The 20,406-nt window shown below is 39.4% G+C and overlaps 1 protein-coding gene across 1 annotated transcript in view; it reads right to left on the reverse strand.

The window, feature by feature from the left end:
* The window catches only part of LOC139378978 (phospholipid-transporting ATPase ABCA1-like), a 269,741-nt gene that overhangs the window by 223,726 nt on the left and 25,609 nt on the right, over positions 1-20,406 (reverse strand). The window contains exons 3-8 of the mRNA XM_071121640.1: positions 16,038-16,179; positions 15,638-15,765; positions 12,354-12,481; positions 11,245-11,442; positions 4,180-4,260; positions 3,709-3,916 (exon numbers count right to left, since the gene is read on the reverse strand). Coding sequence (XP_070977741.1) covers positions 3,709-3,916; positions 4,180-4,260; positions 11,245-11,442; positions 12,354-12,481; positions 15,638-15,765; positions 16,038-16,179 — 885 coding nt within the window. The remainder of the gene's footprint in view (positions 1-3,708; positions 3,917-4,179; positions 4,261-11,244; positions 11,443-12,353; positions 12,482-15,637; positions 15,766-16,037; positions 16,180-20,406) is intronic.

The raw sequence follows: 20,406 nt of genomic DNA on the forward strand, positions 1-20,406 counted from the left end.
TTCCTATTTATGCTATTTTTATTCCTCCGCCAGTTTTGATCCTTTATATTGGGAAGACAGACATCTTCCCTACTTCCTCCCGCTGACCACCGGCCTCCTACATTTTTGGGGTAATGCTGTAATCAATTGGTTGTAATCTTGGATTGAGCAGACCTTCCCATACAATTCTGATAACTCCATGAAAGACATAACTCTACCATTCCAATTTACAATATAATTTACAAACAAAACACCCTATTCAAACAGCTTTTCCATAAATACAGTTATTTTATCAACCAGCACATTTAAGTTCAGCCATAATATTTGTTGTACTATTTGTTCTCTTTTCAGGGGGGTGAAATTGAAAATTTAGCTAGCTCTGCAATGCTTGTTTGTAAAAGAGAGATACTTTGAAAAAAGTTGTATTTTCTATTCATCGAAAAAGAGACATGGCAATCTGCACAAAGGCAAAATGGCCATTTTTAAACAATGGATGAGTTTTTCTTAGTAATCTATCTGAGAACCATTTGAACAAGTGAAGCTTTTAGAGAGAGGTTTAGAGCATTTATATTTTATAACCGAAACCCACCCAGTTCATATTCATTATATAGATAGGCACGCTTTATTTGTCTTGTTTAGCATCCCAGAAAAAGCTAAATATTTTTTGCTCATATGATTTGAAAAATGAATAATCAGTAGTCGGCAGCGCCATAAGTAAGTGAGTAAACTGAGATATGACTAAGGAGTTAATTAGTGTAATTGTTCCATATAAGGACAGGTATTTACCTCTCCAAGGTTGCAGGATCTTGTCTATTTTTGCAAGTTTTCTAATGAAATTCACTGTGGAGAGCTCATTTATATATTATGTGATATGAATACCAAGTATATCTACTTCACCATCAGCCTATTTTATAGGTAAACTGCAGGGTAATGTAAAAGCTGTATTTTTTAAGATCTAATACATAATATTGTACACTTATGTTAATTAAGTTTTAGTCCAGAGAGTCCAGCAAAGTTATGTACACCTTCAATGAGACATTGCAGGGATCTATCTTGTGGACTTAATATAAAACTTTAGTCATCGTCATACATGGACACCTTTGTTTTTAAGCCTTGGATTTCTAATCCTCTAATGTTATTTGATCTGTTTTTAATAGCTAGCATTTTGATGGCCTTAACGGATACATATGGTGACAGCGGACAACCTTGTTAAACTTCTCTTGACATTTCAAAACTCTCTGAGGAGTAGCCGCTATTTACTATTTTACACTTGGGGTTGAGATACGTTACTTTTACCCATTTTAAAAGAGAATCACAGAAATTTTTAAAATCACTATAAAAATCATTATAAATAAAATCTAACCTTACTTTATCAAAGGCCATTTCATTTTCCGCTATAAATACCAGGTCTGGCTTCTTAGATGTTTCATGTTGTTCTATTATTCATAGTAGTTGTCGTATATTCTCTCCAATGTATCGTCTATGTAAAAAACCTGTCTGATCAGGATGAACAATACCTTGTAAAACCTTTTTAATTCTGCATTACAGCATTGAAGTATAAGAGGCCTCCAGTTTTTTAGATAGAAAAAAGTATTTAATAAGAATATTTCATTCATTCAGATCTAGGATGTGTTATTTTAGTGTTCCCTTTATTTTTTTGAGCGGTGTATATAGGGAAGGTAATCTGGCAGGTGATGGAGTCAAGGAGAGTCTGATGAGGCACTGGTGCAAGTAACGATTGTGACAGGTGTGCGTAATAGCGCACAGAGAGGGAGTATACGTGACAGTATCCCCTCACTGATGCGTGGCTCCGGCCGCAGGACACCGACCAGAGGGACGATCCCAGGGACCAGGAGCGGGCCAGTCGCCTCTGCTGAGACGCGGGAACCCGTTGAGCCAGCTGAGGCATGGGAGCCCGACGAGCCAGCTGAGGCAGGTGATGGAGTCCAGGTGAATCTGATGAGGCGCTGGTGCGCATAACAATGTTGACAGGTGTGTGTAATAATGATCAGTCTGGTGACCTCAAGCGCTGTATACGTGACAGTAGTATCGTTTTTATTGCTAACTACCTGTACTATTAGTTTATGTATTTCCTTTGTTCGTCTTTTCTCTTTAGACAGAAACTGCTTTTTTATTATTGATGAATTGAATGACCTCTGACTCACTGGGTTTTTAGTTTGGCATCTTCTGACCTTAAAAAACTTTAACTCTCTGAATAAATCAATAAACAGAACAGTCAAGGGCTCTGCATTTTAAAGCACCCGTTTGTCGGGAAAACAGAAATCCAAGAAACGGGCTACATATTTATTTCATGTTGTTGGGATTAGCAACCACATGTGTATGCCTAGCAGGTAACTGTTGTACTAATGTCACGCCCTGGCCTTAGTATTTTGTGTTTTCTTTATTATTTTGGTCAGGCCAGGGTGTGACATGGGTGAATTATGTGTTTGTCTTGTCTAGGGGTTTTTGTAGATTGATGGGGTTGTGTTTAGTAGAGTAGTCTAGGTAAGTATATGGTTGCCTAGAGTGGTTCTCAATCAGAGGCAGGTGTTTATCGTTGTCTCTGATTGGGAACCATATTTAGGCAGCCATATTCTTTGAGTATTTCGTGGGTGATTGTTTCTTGTTCCTGTCTCTGTGTTTGTTGCACCAGATAGAGCTGTTTCGGTTTTTCACGTTTATTGTTTTTGTATACTGTTTGTATTTTCATCTTTCATTAAAGATGTTTATGAATAACCAAGCTGCGTTTTGGTCCGATCCCTGTTTTACCTCTTCAGAGGAAGAGGAGTAAGAAAACCGTAACAACTAAATGGATTTGTTGTCATTGGAGGAAGCCTATTGCAGCCTATTTTTTTTTTTAAACAAATCATCAGTGTTCAGAGGAATTATATACATTCCACTTGACAAATATGACCTTTGAAGCATTCATTAATGTCATTTCTGAACATGGTTCAGTGCCATGTCTGTGCTGTGTATACGTACTGTACATTACACAACATGGCTAGCTGTTTGACAGAACAACTGATCGAAGAACCCTTTTCACAATAATAATACGCTATTTCAAGGCTTGATATTGTTTAAGAATCAATGGATCGACAATATATAATTATTTGTTCAAAAAATGTTCAAAATGTCTATAAATATCACAATTGCCATATGCGTTTCCACATAGACTGTTGAACAACAAAATTCCTTTACAGTAAAATATAATTTGCTGTTAAGGACTAACATTGTTAAGGAACATTGAGGGAAAGTTTTGTGCCCTCTGATGCAAACATTGTATGAAGGTCATCAACTATTTTGTGTTTCGGGAACCTATTTTTTGTATTGTCCCCACAAAGAAATATGTTCTGTTTAACATCAGAGGAATGTTTTTTGCACCCTAATACAAATATTGTATAATTGTCTACACAACTGGACAGATGTTGTGTTATTATAACTTTTGGAGGGAATGTTTCTTACGCCTTTACCACAATTAAATGTTCTGGGAACTTTCACAGAACCAATTTCGGCTTACTGGGAGGTGACTATACGACAATACAATACACTGTATCAAATAAAAATAGAAGAACCATTTAGTGTCACAAATATATAACATTTTGTGTCTGCTTCATAGTGTATCATCTGGTAGAGAACAACACCAAAACTGTTATGACAGTTTGACAGTACTTGTTTTCTAAAATATTTTCATAGGTCAAGAAGGTATTGTGAACTATTAACAATACTTACTGGAACTGCGGTTCCTGGAATCAGATAATTCACTGTTTTCTGTGTAATTCCTCGTCAGTCCAGAAGCAGAGACATTCATGGTGGTATTTCTGGAGTTGGAGTCTGGAGCTTTGCCACATAGTAGCATGTTCAGACTACCTAACGCATCCGCTCTGAAATCCAGCGTGTTAGCGGACTTGAACAGCATTGAGTTCTGCAACTTGTTCACCTGTATTGGTGAAGGGTGTTATTACAACAACAAATGATCAGAAAATGGCAGTGTAGTACTTCATTTATTGACTTGAAGACAACAAATTGATATGATTCTGTCCATTATCATGCAATTGCTCAATAGACTTGTCGTTATATATCCATTATTGTTATTGACTACAGTGAGTCATATAGGGGTTAATGGGTGACACATACTGAATGTTACTAGATTTCCATGTAGGCCTACTATCCTTTCAGATGGTAAATAACTACCACACCAACCTCATCAATCACATGTAATGCATCTTCTGTAGTTCTCCCCACTAATCCAAATGTCTCTGCCGGATTCACATCCAAAGGTAACTAAATGAGGGAATAAGAAGTTGATTTAGCAAATGTTGTTGAGTAATATCCAGTACATAATGCGTATTTGTTTGTAACAGGCTTAAGGGTATTAAAGGGGAAGTTCAGTATTTCACAACTTAATGTAAGATGCATGGTTCCTCAATCTGAATTAAACTGTTGCCCATAACTCCCATTGCTTTTAGCTTACAAGTTAGCTGATGTTTGTAGTGGGTGTTTAAAACCATGGTGTAGTCCATTGTAGCCAATAGACTACTTTCAGAGTGAGGAACCATTTAACATAAAGTTGTACAATACGGAACTTCCCCTTTTAGCTAACACCTCAAATGTTACATCAAACACCTCAGGTGTTTGCAATAAAAGTGGCCGACAGAGAGTATTTCTGTATTTCCTTGTTCAGGTGCATGTCCTCTCAGTTTAAAACAATGGTTGCTTGAGGACAAACAACACCATATTAAGTATAGTAACTGTTACATTGGAAGAAAAAAAACCTAGACAAGGCATTTTTCCAATAGTGCTCTCCATCAAAATGTGTTAACTTAGTTCAAACATGGCCAAGAACAATATCTTCCCCAACAGTGCAGTGATCGTTTTAAGTGGATGTGTTTTTACTGAAATGGTAGGAATATGATTCATATCCATACCATGTATCTGATGGCTAGAGCACACAGGCCCAAGGGAGCCCAGCCACTGTACATGTCCTTAAACACTATAATTTCCATGTGTCCGGAGTATGTTGACATGAGTCCCTGGTGACCTTCACTGAGAAAAATATATCTCAAATCGAGAGAGAGAGAATCTTAATCCCCCTGTTGAGTTTATGAAAAGTATAAGCCACAAAGTGTTTACGAATTCAAGGAAGTGTCACTCGAATCCCCATTTATCCCGGCAATTGAGGCAGCCCTTATTCTGAGTACATTAATTTTGGTTCAATTTTAACCTCGGCAGCAACACACAAGGAAGCTAAGACAAGCTGATTGGAAAAGCATGGGCATCTCACTCAGGACATTTTGGGTGAAACAGCTTGACATCACAGCAAAGTAGTCAATGGGCAGAGAGAGAGAGGTCTTGGGCTGTATCGTATTATAGGCTTTAAAAGTAGACCCAAGGCACTATCTCAGAGCCATTTGATAAACTGTATGATGTTACAGTCTTTATTTTACGCATTATGTGTCATTTCTCAGCTGTGTTTCCAAAGAAGGCAAGAGCATGGAATGGGGTTACAAAAATAGAAAACGAATTTCCTTGTTGACTAAAGAAACTACAAAGGTTAGTAAGACAGTGACCTTACTAGATGGAATGGGTACTGTAACTTCTTAATTAAGGAATGCCCAAAAATGACCCCTCAGGTTTGTGTTGTTTCAGAGTTCATAACACCCAAGCAGCACATTATGTTACTGAAAATATATACAGCACCAGTCAAACGTTTGGACACACCTACTGATTCCAGGGTTTTCTTAGTTGTTGCTATTTTCGACATTGTAGAATAATAGTGAAGACATCACAACTATGAAATAACACATATGGAATCATGTAGTAACCAAAAAAGGTGTTAAACAAATCAAAATATATTTTATATTTGAGATTCTTCAAAGTAGCCACCCTTTGCCTTGATGACAGATTTGCACACTCTTGGCATTATTTATATATATATATAGTTATATTATTGTCACAAAATGAGTCAGGCACAAAACTATTGTTCCTGTGTAATTCCATGTACTTTCAAATCATATAAAAAGTAATAACACTGGTTATTATTATATATTTATCCTGGGATAAGTGTTTACACAGTACACCGAAACGTCTGTACTTTTTCGATACTAGAACATAGTTCGGTACTAGAATTGTTTTTACTTTCGGTACTTCCGTGTGTCTCACGTCATACATGGATTGAGAGCATTGAGTCTGTCTAGTATTTGGTCTGAATCTTCTCAGTGAGCAGTAGTAACAAAGTTTATGGATATACTGACAAGATACATGTCTCTCCGCCCTAACAATAGAAGCCGTTGTCCACAAAGCGTCACGGCAGACTTTCTAGCTTCCGCCTATCCTTTCTTTGGATTGGTGGATACATTTCGTTATGGTAATCCATTTTTGAAAATTTGGTTAAGGTTGTTGACGTCAACTGCTGGTATTAAATGGAGAGAGATGCTATGATACTAGCCTCACGCCATGAATATGCATAGCCGGCAGCATGGCTTCCTCTAATGAAAACATCATACCTCTACGCCTGCAGCTTGTTGACAAAACTGTCTGCAGAAGTGAACTATGGGAATACTTTGATTACAGAGGAGATGAGGACCAGCCCACATAAACTATTAAGCAAAATGTGACCAAAGCAGTGCAGCGCAAGGGAGATTTAGTTCCAAAATGACATAAATGACACATTTTACACGTTAGATTTGCATTGTAACGCTATAATTATTAGACTAAATGTTTATTATTTTTGAGTGACCAAGACATCAACATATATTCAGCATGACATTCATATTAGCATTATAATATGATTACACAACCCAAAATAATGTGAAATGCACTGATAACTTGACAGCAATATACAGTATTTAGACTATTTGTCTAGGCTTGCTAGCAGTAGCCACTAGCCAGCCAGCAGGGTTGTCACTAGTTACCACAGCCACAAAGTCACAAACCCCGTCTATTTCTATCATTTATTTTCTTATGTTGTGATTTTAAACCTAACCTTAACCACACCGCTAACCTTATACCTAATCCTAACCTTAATTTAAGACAAAAAAGCTGCTTCTTTTATGAATCTTGGATGAGCAAATTAACCCTGATATGTATTAAATTACATTTTAAAAAGGCTTAGATGTAATTGTAAAAAAAAAAAAAAGTATCCGATATGGTTTCGCATCTGGAAAATGTAAGGTATTCTTCTGTTATTTAATACGGTGTTTTATTTTTGCAAGAAATTTAATATAGAATAGAAGATATTCCATTTATTTGTATTTGTTCTACCAGTTATCAACATATTGTTAAATGTAAAAAAATAAATAAATAGGCCCAGTGGTTATTCTGTGTCTTTACCTAATACATTTTTTTATTTTGCTGTGGTATCGTTTTGTTATCAAATATCATTTTGGTATTGAGTATCGTTTCGGTATCATGATACTAAACCTGGAATTGGTTTTGAGGTAAAACATTTGTTATCATAACAACACTACTAGTTTGTAAGATGTTAAATTATATTTATTCTGTTGATGCCATTGACGTAATGTATTGTACTTGTTCCAACAGCCATCAGTGCTCAGGCAACAGGTAGTCTAGCAGTTAGAGCTTTGGGCCATTAACCAAAAGGTTGCTTGTTCGAATACCCAAGGAAATCTGTCAATGTGCCCTTGAGCAAAGCACTTAAACTTAATTTGCTCCATGGGCACTGTACTGCTATGGCTGATCCTGTAAAAACGTCACCTATCTGTTGTATGAGTTTTAATCACTGTATGCATTCTACACCGGTGACCAATCCTATTTGCCCTATGGGGATCAATAAAGTTTTTTGAATTAAATTAATTTAAGGTCAAAACATCTTATTTTCATACATCTCTAGCCTACTGTGCACCTTGACCATTGTATGACAGAAGTAGAGAGCACCAGTTACTTACTGTCCAACACCTCCTATGACCTTACTATCTATCGTGCACTGTGCTAAGCTGCAACAAATGTCCAAATCACCCACTACCACTCAACTCTGTCTCGATAAACCCTGTCTCTTTTTTCTTTCTTTCTTTCTTAAGTCCCTTTCTTTATATTTTTGTTATCAACACTTTTCCGCAACTCCCATCTCTCTGAGTGTGAAAGAATGTTTTTCCAGCTCCATTTTGCTCGGAGCTTGTCTGGCTTTCTTGTCTATGACTGAAAATGCCTCCGGGCTTAAGTTGCTCAAATGGCTTTTTTTTCCGCCTGTGTACTTCTTGCCTTATCATTTATTTATTGCTTTTGCTGTCCCATACACTTTCTCTCAAAGATAAACTTGTGCACTCTTTTGTAGCCTCTACTGGAAATAATGTTTAAATGAAATCAAGAAAATATCAATTTTTATTCAAACAAATTGAATTGCTTTTACTTTCCTACGACCACTGGAGACCATGATAGGAGAAGCATAGAGAACAAACTTCAATTAAAGAGGTAATGCAAACATTTAGGCTTTGATGCTCTAGAGCCAAAAAGGTTCCCCTAAATGGACAGATACAGTGCATTCGGAAAGTTTTCCGGACCCTGTCCTTTTTCCACATTTTGTTACAGCCTTATTCTAAAATGGATTACATGAAAAAAATCATTGTCAATCTAAACACAATACCCCATAATGACAAAACGAAAACAGGTTTCTAGACATTTTTACATATTCATTAAAGTAAACTGAGATATATTATTTACATAAGTATTCAGACTCTTTGCTATGAGACATGACATTGAGCTCAGGTGCATACTGTTTCCATTGATCATCCTTGAGATGTTTCTAAAACTTGAATGGAGTCCACCTTAAATTGATTGGACATGTTTTGGAAAGGCACACACCTGTCTATATAAGGCCCCACAGTTGACAGTGCATGTCAGAGAAAAAAACCAAGCCATGAGTTTGAAGGAATTGTCTGTAGAACTCCAAGACAGGATTGTGTCGAGGCACAGATCTGGGAAAGGGTACCAAAAAATGTCTGCAGCATTGAAGATCCCCAAGAACACATTGGCCTGCATCATTCTTAAATGAAAGAAGTTTGGCACCACCAAGACTCTTCCTAGAGCTGGCCTCCCAGCCAAACTGTGAAATTGGGGGAGAAGGACTTTGGTCAGGGAGGTGACCAAGAACCCAATGGTCACTCTGACAGAGCTCCAGAGATCCTCTGTGGAGATGGGAGGACCTTCCAGAAGGACAACCAGCACTATGCAGCACTCCACCAATCAGGCCTTTATGGTAGAGTGGCCAGATGGAAGCCACTCATCAGTAAATGGCACATGACAGACCGCTTAGAGTTTTCTAAAAGCCACCTAAAGGACTCTCAGACCATGAAAAACAAGATTCTTTGGTCTGATGAAACCAAGATTGAACTCTTTGGCCTGATTGCCAAGAGTCACGTCCGGACGAAACCTGGCACCATCCCTATGGTGAAACATGGTGGTGGCAGCATCATGCTGTGGGGATGTTTTTCAGCGGCAGGGACTGGGAGACTAGTCAGGATTGAGGGAAAGATCTACTGAAAAAAGTACAAAGAGATCCTTCATAAAAACCTCTCCAGAGCGCTCAGGAACTCAGACTGGGGTGAAGGTTCCCCTTCCAACAGGCCAACAACCCTAAGCACACAGCCAAGATAACGCATGAGTGGCTTCGGGATAAGTCTCTGAATGTTCTTGAGTGGCCCAGCCAGAGCCCGGACTTGAACCCGATCGAACATCTCTGGAGAGATCTGAAAATAGCTGTGTAGTGTTGCTCCCCATCCAACCCGACAGAGCTTTAGAGGATCTGCAGAGAAGAATGGGAGAAACTTCCCAAATACATGTGTACCAAGCTTGTAGCGTCATACCCAAGAAGACTCAAGGCTGTAATCGCTGCAAAAGATGCTTCAACAAAGTACTGAATAAAGGGTCTGAATACTTACGTAAATTTCAGTTTTATATTTGTAATACATTGGCAAAAATGTCTAAAAACCTGTTTTTGCTTTGTCATTATGGGGTTTTGTGTGTAGATTGATGAGGCAAAAAAACGATATAATAATTTTTTTAATAAGGCTATAACAACAAAATGTGGAAAAAGTCAAGGGCTTTCCGAATACACTGTATTTTGCCCAGAATTGACCTCATTTGACTAAAAGGGATACAACTCCCAACGCCCATGAGTAAAAGCATTTTGTTAGCCGAAAACTAGGTATTGTGTGGTTCCATGAGTTTAGTAACTTAACTTCCATACAGCCTCTTTAACAGAGCAAAAAGCTCAGCTTCTCAGGCTTAGGGAAAATCTCTCACCTTGGGTTTATTCAAACATACTTTTCCCCTACAGCCGTCCAAACTGTTATACCACCATGCCAACATATTGAGACAGATACACTCTCACATATTTCAAATGTGCAATAAACAACGCAGGTTAAGATGGTGATTGTCTTGGACAGTTTTGACCTTAGGATGCTCTGTTCGATGCAAGATTGAAAACGTGAACTCACGGAGACAGTGAGATTCAGTAATGAAAATACTCCAGAGAAAATGATCTAGAATATTAACCTAAATGATTGCCGACTCCACAATATTGTATAATATTGTATATATCAAATTCAATGCACTGTTGAGGCCCTTTGGTTTACTGCGAGCTAAAAGGAATAAGTAAGTAAGTCCAATTGAATGTTTTCTTTGCTTCTTAAAAACTATGCAGCTCAATAGAACTAAAATATGTATTATCATACAGCAGTATTAAGTTGAGTGTTACAGCTGCACAGGATGTGCCTGCAATTTGACAGTAACAAGCTCCAATTGACTACAGTCTAAGAACTCCTTATTTAGCCTTAATATTTGTTCCCTACTTGGTGACATGTGGATGTCTTGGACTGAAAATAGCCACTAATTGCAAATCACCAATATGCCACATGCCACAACCATCAGCCAGTGACTACCATAGATTTCAAACAATTAAGATCCAAAAGAGAGAAAAGGTCAGTGAAATACGATGCTGCTTCATTACATGCACTGTGTGTCACAGTGAAACAAACAACACAATTGAAGATGGAATCTGCATTAGGGGAAACAGCGCCACTGTCCGACCCAGCATCTTTGTTATTGCATCGAGCAGTGTGGGTATTCTGCTGTTCTATCGCGTGTGCAATGATGTCAAGGGGGGTGGGGGGGGGAACAGTGTCAATTGTTTGCTGTAACATCTTTGTTGTTGTAATATCCCAAACGGACGTGGCCGTTTCACCATTAAGGATTCCAGGCGTAAGGTACATTTTATAGCATTCAGTTGTAAGCCTAATTCCAATTACTTACGTTGGTGAGTATCTTGCTTGTATTCAGGTTTTGTAGGAAAACTTCCTTGGCTCGTCTCATCTGTTGTGCTGGGAGGGAGCAGCTGACATTCTGAAAGGCCTCCTTGTCAGACGCGCTGGTGAATTCCACATATCTATCAAGTGCTGTTCCATTGCAGAGGTTGGTTCTCAGGTCGTCTTGCCTTGAAATGCCCATCATCTTGTTAAAGGATATGATGAGTGTCAGAAGTGAAAGAAACCTATCTGATTCAGTTTTCAGTTTTTGTACTTTGCACATATGCACATGAGCAGACAGACACAGACAACACACACACACTACCCCCGGCCTACGCACACATTAGACAGTGAGTGGAGGAGATGGTGATCTCCTAATCCTTGTGCATTCTATCTGAACACCCTTGTCAGGGAATTGTGTACTGCCTGGCACACATAATTGTCTTCCTCCACATCTTATGATATCAGTTGGAGCAGCGTATCAATTGGGAACATCTGAATGGGTCGCTCATAGATCACACTTACAGTATAGTTTTATTTCACCCAAACACAAAGACAGAGGTCCCAGCCAGATAAAGCAGTGTTCCTCAATCAACTACTGGGGGACCCCCAAGTATTCACACTTGGGAACCCCCAAGGCTAACACACCTGATTTTACTAATCAGGGACTTGGGGATTAGTAAAATGAGTTGAACCAGGTGTGTTAGTGCTGGGCTTGAACAAAGAAGAAAATGATGTCCTTGCAATACATTCAGTGATATGTTCAATCATTTTGGGAGGTAGGTAGTAGCCTAGAGGTTGGAGAGGTCCCTGGTTTGAATCAATAGCTGGGTACTAAAAGAAGTGCAAGACTGCTCGTCTCCTATCCCAACTACAATCTCCAACCATTTTGCTCTTGAACAAGACATTTCAAAACTGTCTCTAGGGCCACTGCACCCTTGCTGAAAAGTCTGTGTTCGTGTGTTGTGTGGGCGAAGTGTTTAAGAGAAAAGCAGGCAAATACATTTGTGTTGTGTTTGTTAAGAGTGCAATGTTGTTTCCGGACCTTTCTGCACATATTTTGCATGCAGTACTATGACGTGAAATAAATGTGTGTGTGGCGTTTTGCTGACTCACCTCATTCCGGTGAATATTTGAGTTCATCAGACTGTTGACTACTGTCAATGGCATGGACAAGTTCTTCTTCAGATATGCGGTGAACATTTCGTTGTCATTTAGGATACTTCTCAGAGGAATGGGCTGACCTTAAACAGGAAGGGAGAGTAGAGAACAAGTTGTGCTTTCGTGTTAGAATGGATCTGGGGTGAAAACTATTTTTGAGGGAGCTGTGTCATTCTTTTGGGAAGATGGAATGCAATATACTCCCTAAAAGTGTCAAACATCAAAGATTGGGAGATATTTCTGAAAGAGGTGATGTTCCTTTCTCATGTTGTTGTTGACAGCATTAGGTGTAGAATTCCCCAGAGTGCTTTGCTTTGATTCGTTTACTCATCACTTTGGAGGGCATTGGGTCATAAACTACTGATGAATCAGAATTGAAATTGTATTGTATTCTCCAAGTGAATGTTGCAATAAAATGTGGATAAGAGCGAGGGAGGGTCGAACAGTTGAATTGTTTTAGTGAGAGCTCGCACATCATTGCTAAACGTGTATCATTCAGTTAAGTAGCCATTTTGTGCTGATGATAATAATAAATTACATTTCTATAGCACTTTTCATAACAATCTCAAAGTGCTTCAAAAGCAAAACAGTACAAGCAGTACATTATCATGAGTAGCCTACCTATAGTTAGGTCAACCGATACATCATCATGAGTAGCCTAGCTTTAGTAAGGTCAACCAATAGAGGCCAAGTCTTTGAGTGCATGCATCCTCCAAAGATGGAGAGGGACAGTTCAGAGGAAGGGGGTCAGGGAGATGGTTGATAAAGATGGAGTCTGGTGACGATCATGTAGAGGGCTACTCTGGGGACCAGCCTGAGTCGTGTAGCAACTGGACTTCTCCTCCTCCAGAATGTATGGTACCCACTTGGGTGATGCCTCAGCAGCTCTGTGAGCCAGAAAGCTCACCACACACAGTTCAGAGTAGGAGCCAGCTGTCCTCACTACGAGGCCAAGCTTCAAACGACTCTTCAATTTATATTTTCAAAAGACCAGGAACCAGCGACCAGGTGATACAAAAAAGCTGGTACAGTAACCAGATGCATCATTCAAACAAAAACAATTAGCCAGCTAGCTATATATTCCCACTGATAGTCACGATCGCAGTGACAAAATCAAAACCAATCGACTGTTGAATTCAATCCTCCCCGCTTTGAATTAAAATGTAAGGGTGCAGCTCACAAGCGAAATGCATCCCAGTACTAGATTCCTGTGCAGTGGTTAGCTACTAGGCTACATGGTTCGGTTAAGTATTCTAGAGTAAATAAATAGAACATAATGAAATCTGTTATGGAACTAATTTCAATATTGGTGGATATGCTAAGGACTTTTTCACTTAAACCACAGGTAGAGCTACTCATACTATCAAAATACTCGTAATAATACTATACTCTTACGAATAATATCCTTTTACTAACACTATGACCTTACTAATACTTTACGCTTACTATCACTACACTATTACTACCATTATACTCTTACTATCACTTAACTCTTACTATCACTACACTATTACCATCACTACACTCTTACTATCACTACACTCGTACTAGTACTACACTCTTCTAATACTACACCCTTACTAGAACTACATGCTTACTAGCACTACACTCTTACTATCACCATACTCTTGCAATCACTATGATCTAACTAATAATACACTGTTACTAATACTACACTCTTACTATCACTACACTCTTATTAATACTACACTCTTACCAATACTACACTATTGCTCTCACTATACTCTTGCCAATGCTATAATATTACTGGTACTATACCCTTACTGATACTCTTACTAATAATCGTACTAATACTATACTTTACTATCACTATACTCTTACTAGTACTATAATCGTACTAATACCATACTCGTCCTATCACTATACTCTTACTGCCGCTATACTCTCACTATCGCTATACTCTTAATATCACTATACTCATATTAATACTATACTCTTACCAATACTATACTCTTACCAATACTGTACTCTTACTAATACTATACTAGTACTATTACTATAATCTTAATATCACTATACTCGTACTAGTACTATACTCATACCAATTCTATACTCTTACCAATACTATACTCTTACTAATACTATACTCTGACTATCAATATGCTCTTACCAATACTATACTCTTACTTGTACTATTCACTTACTAATACAATACATATACTAATCTTATACACATGCTAATACTATACTCATACTACCACTATACTCTTGCTAACACTATACTCATGCTGCCACTATTCTCGTACTAATGCTATACACTTGCTAATACTATAACCATACTGCCTCTATACTCTTGCTAATACTATACTCATACTACCACTATGCTCTTACAAATACTATACACTTACCAATAGTATACACTTATTACTACCTCTGTCATTATCATTGTAACACCACCAATCAGGTAGGACAACATTACGCTAACATGTCAAAACCAAAAACATGCTCTCGCCTCCGACTGAACTTGGTTGCGAGATTGGCGTCCCCACCCTAGCACATTTAATCATCTCCGGTGAGAAGCACAATACAGTCACCTTTGCCATCCCTATCCCTTTGATATTCCTCTGCTTCTTGCTTGTGTTAATGACCTTTTGCCATCTCGCCTCAGACAGCGTATCCCATTAATTAAGCTGTGGCACAGATCTCTGATGGATTTAATCTTGTATATTACAAGCCCGCGACCCCAAAATGCAAATGTGGTTTTCAGTGTGGTGTTTGTGCGAGGCTCAACAATGGCCAAGCCCCCTTTTGCCTATTTGCAAATTAGGTGCCTTATGAAAATCTGAATATCATCAGGCTAAATGAGCCAAATGCAAAGTAACAACTTATAAAGATAAACGATCTGCCACTTCACACAGAAAATTGGATCATAAATAATCAGTTGTCATTGTTTTTCAAGGGATGTTGGAGAATAACAAATTGTGAATGGGCTACTCTCGTTGATAGAGGACCTTGGTCAAATCCATGGCGAAGTGATTGTCAGTCTGGTAAAGTATTATACTGTTCCAATTACTGCTGAACCAGTAATTGGACAAGCTGTAAAAGCTTTATTATTCATGAGATTTTCAGGGTTTGGTTTAAGACTTAGTTTTGACCAGTGGGTACTGGATCGGTTGATTTTGTGTGCCAAAGTAGATCACCACTCCAAAGGGCTCATGATTTTCCAGGGCCCTAAAAACAGTTTGAACAATTTGAGTTGAAATGTTGAAATACTGTACCGTTTGCAGGGTTAGATGTCTGTATAATCAAAGCCCAATGGTCCACATCCTCTGAAAGCCTCTGGAATTTGGTTAGGATGGATCTGTTTGCCAGAAGTGACTGCAGCTCGATCAACATCCCAGCAATTCTGGTTAGACAGAGGAAGGTTGAAAAAAGTAACATTATTCAAGAAAAATCTTAAATAAACAAACAAACAAACTTCATGGCTAAATAAAGATAGCTATAACATTTTTCACATATGTTATAACTCACATCCTAAAACAATATCAATGGCCAAATGAGCATCACAACCTACCATTGTCAAGGTGAAATAATGTAAGTCAAACTAGGATATATTGAAGTACATTTGGAAATTGTCACTGTATGGAAATTGTTTGAAATGGTTGCCCTTCTACATACATGGAATTGTTGAAGTTGTTGACTTGTCCTGGTGCTTCTCCTGGCGTGGGATGGTTTACACAGGGGTTGCCTATGTTACACATCATGCCTTGAAGCCAAGGCAGCAACCCGGAGGACGGCATGGCTTTATTTGGATAATGACCTGGAACCAGAAAAATGATTTCCTTTCATACATGGCCACCAAAAAGTCCTCATCCTCCACTTTCCTTCAAAGATACATACTGCAGTCAGAGATAGAAGAGGAAGTGAGTCCTCCCGCTCCCTAATTGTTTTTGTTTCAATGGAAGTCAAGGAACAAAGTAGACGAGACCCAGCTGCTATTGCATTGCGGACCTGACCATTTTTTTCATTGGTAAACGGCCATCTTAATTTATCCACCCTATTTGCTGCAATGTCCTCAGCTGGCTTCCATTTAGTGAATTGATTGGTGTGTGTCTGTGTGTTCTGTCTCAGCCATCTTAATATGGTCAGCTGATGACCACCTAACCCATCAGCTGGCTCAGCAGTCATCTTAAATAGGCACTTGGCCACATTGATAGTTGAATTTGACATTTCATTGGGGAGCTCATAACCAGTTTGGTATACATTTTAGGACATCCCTAATCACCATGCTAAATGTCCCTACTTACAGTGCATTTGGAAATGATGCAGACCCCTTCACATTTTGATTCGTTACGGCCTTATTCTAAAATGGATGAAAATATTTTTCTCCTCATCAATCTACACACAATGCCCCATAATCACTATGCAAAAAATAGGTTTTTAGACAAATGTGCATTTCTAAAAACAGAAATATCACATTTACATAAGTATTCAGAACCTTTACTCAGTACTTTGTTGAAGCACCTTTGGCAGCGATTACAGTCTAGAGATTTATTGGGTACAAGCTTGGCACACCGGTATTTGGGGAGTTTCTCCCATTCTTCTCTGAAGCTCCTCTCAAGCTCTGTCAGGTTGGATGGGGGTGTTGCTGCGCAGCTATTTTCAGGTCTTAGGGTCATTATCCTGTTAGAAGGTGAACCTTCTCCCCAGTCTGAGGTCCTGAGCACTCTGGAGCAGGTTTTCATCAAGGATCTCTCTGTACTTTCCTCTGTTCATCTTTCCCTCGATCCTGACTAGTCTCCCAGTCCCTGCCGCTGAAAAACATCCCCACAGCATGATGCTGCCACCACCATGTTTCACCGTAGGGATGGTACCAGGATTTCTCCAGAAGTGACACTTGATATTCAGGACAAAGAGTTCAATCTTGGTTTCATTAGCCCGGAGAATCTTGCTTCTCATGGTCTGAGAGTCCTTTAGGTGGATTTTAGCAAACTCCAAGCTGGTTGTCATGTGCCATTTACTGAGAAGTGGCTTACGTCTAGCCACTCTACCATAAAGGCTTGATTGGTGGAGTGCTGCAGAGACGGTTGTCCTTCTGTAAGGTTCTCCCATCTCCACAGAGGAACTCTGAAGCTCTGTCAGAGTGACCATCGAGTTCTTGGTAGCCTCCCTGACCAAGGCCCTTTTCCCCCAATTGCTTGGTTTGGCCAGGTGGCCAGCTCTAGGAAGAGCCTTGGTGGTTCCAAACTGGAAGACCATTTAGGAGGAAGCCAATGTGTTCTTGGGGACCTTCAACTCTGCATAAATGCTTTGGTACACTTCCCCAGATCTGTGCCTCGACACAATCCTGTCTCGGAGCTCTACAGACTTGTTTTTGCACTGTCAACTGTGGGACCTTATATAGACAGGAGTGTGCCTTTTCAAATAATGTCCAATCAATTGAATTTACCAGATGTGGGCTCCAATCGAGTTGTAGAAACAGGATGCACCTGAGCTCAATTTCAAGTCTCATAGCAAAGGGTCTAAATACTAAGGTATTTCTGTATATTTATTTGTATAATTTAGCAAACAGTTATAAACAACTGTTTTTGCTTTGTCGTTATGGAGTATTCTGCATAGATTGATGAGCAACAATGTGTATTTAATCAATTTTAGAATAAGGCTGTAACGTAACGGAATGTGGAAAAAGTCAAGGGGTCTGAATAATTTCCGAATGCACTGTATGCATCTAGGGAGTAGCGGTGTCTTAAAATTTACATCATACTAATGAGCGTTTGTAAGGGGATTGATACTGAACAGTGTGTGTCACAGTGGACAGTAGGACATTTGCTGGTCCATGGTGACATTGCTACTTTTTCAGGTGACCAAGTTACAGAAGAAGATGCAGAAAGGAAGTGACAAGTTTGCATTTCATGATTAGAAATGTTGTGATTGGAGTGCATTGGATGACATTTTTGGGGGACTATGTCACAGTGAATTATTTCCTATTTTGGCATACAAATGGAGCTAGTATGTCACCCTTTATGCACCCTTTATAGCAGGTGTACTATTTGAGAAGGTACAGTCACACAAATGTCCTAGGTAGCAACGGTTCGAATGGATATCATAATTTATCAGCGTATTAACAAACCTCCACCTCACAACCCATGTGACCCCAAACAGTCCACACCCTTCTTGTTGGCAGAGAGAATATTTAGCAGTTTTAATGCTAATTTCCTGAAATTCTACACATTTTGCCATGTCTTATGTGTGTTCAGATGATGGCAGGGGTTGAATTAAATCTGTAACGGCAGATTTCCTCTTCGTCTGAAGAGGGGTAAGGATCGGACCAAGACGCAGCGTGGTAAGTGTTCATGACGATTTATTAAAAATTAACTGAACACTGAAATACAAAACAATAAACGATGTGATGAAGACGAAAACCGAAATAGTACCGTGTGGCGACAAACACTCACACGGAAACAAACACCCACAAACAAAAAGTGAAACCCAGGCTACCTACAATGGGGCAAAAAACCTACAATGTGATTTTCCCGATTTTTTTTCCCTCATGTTGTCTGTCATAGTTGAAGTGTACCTATGATGAAAATTACAGGCCTCTCTCATCTTTTTAAGTGCGAGAACTTGCACAATTGGTGGCTTACTAAATACTTTTTTTGCCCCACTGTAAGTATGATTCTCAATCAGAGACAACTAACGACACCTGCCTCTGATTGAGAACCATACTAGGCTGAACACAAAAACCAACATAGAAAGACAAACAGACTGCCCACCTCAACTCACACCCTGACCATACTAAAACAAATAATAAAATAACAGAACTATGGTCAGAACGTTACAAAATCGGGACCCTCGGTCTATATTGACCACGTTCTGGGTCCAGATCCGGCCCACGGTACGCCTGTTGAGTTTGGGGGCTTTCGAGTATAAAGATTTGTGAGTTTATAGACAATTTTCGAAGCATCTATATATTTTGGAAATACTTTATAAACTCAGCAAAAAAAGAAACGTCCCTTTTTCAGGACCCTGTCTTTCAAAGATAATTCGTAAAAATCCAAATAACTTTGCAGATCTTCATTGTAAAGGGTTTAAACACTGTTTCCCATGCTTGTTCAATGAACTATAAACAATTAATGAACATGCACCTGTGGAACGGTCTTTAAGACACTAACAGCTTACATACGGTAGGCAATTAAGGTCACAGTTATGAAAACTTAGGACACTAAAGCAGCCTTTCTACTGACTCTGAAAAACACCAATAGAAAGATGCCCAGGGTCCCTGCTCATCCCTGCTCACGTGCCTTAGGCATGCTGCAAGGAGGCATGAGGACTGCAGATGTGGCCAGTGAAATAAATTGCAATGTCCGTACTGTGAAACGCCTAAGACAGCACTACAGGGAGACAGGACGGACAACTGATCGTCCTCGTAGTGGCAGACCACATGTAACAACACCTGCACAGGATCGGTACATCCGAACATCACACCTGCGGGACAGGTACAGGATGGCATCAAGGGGAAGACATCCTCCTCCCTCATGCGGTACCCTTCCTGCAGGCTCATCCTGACATGATGCTCCAGCATGACAATGCCACCAGCCATACTGCTTGTTCTGTGCGTGATTTCTTGCAAGACAGGAATGTCAGTGTTCTGCCATGGCCAGCGAAGTGCCCGGATCTCAATCCCATTGAGGACGTCTGGGATCTGTTGGATCGGAGGGTAAGGGCTATGGCCATTCCCCCCAGAAATGTTTAGGAACTTGCAGGTGCCTTGGTGGAATAGTGGGGTAACATCTCACAGCAAGAACTGGCAAGTCTGGTGCAGTCCGTGAGGAGGAGATGCACTGCAGTACTTAATGCAGCTGTTGGCCACACCAGATACTGACTCTAACTGTTGATGTTTACCCCCCTTTGTTCAGGGACACATTATTCCATTTCTGTTAGTCACATGTCTGTGGAGCTTGTTCAGTTTTTGTCTCAGTTGTTGAATCTTGTTGTGTTCATACAAATATTTACAAGTCTTCTGAAAATAAACGCAGTTGACAGTGAG

The sequence above is a fragment of the Oncorhynchus clarkii genome, chromosome 21 (assembly GCF_045791955.1).
Source record: "Oncorhynchus clarkii lewisi isolate Uvic-CL-2024 chromosome 21, UVic_Ocla_1.0, whole genome shotgun sequence".
In the NCBI taxonomy this organism is placed as follows: domain Eukaryota; kingdom Metazoa; phylum Chordata; class Actinopteri; order Salmoniformes; family Salmonidae; genus Oncorhynchus; species Oncorhynchus clarkii.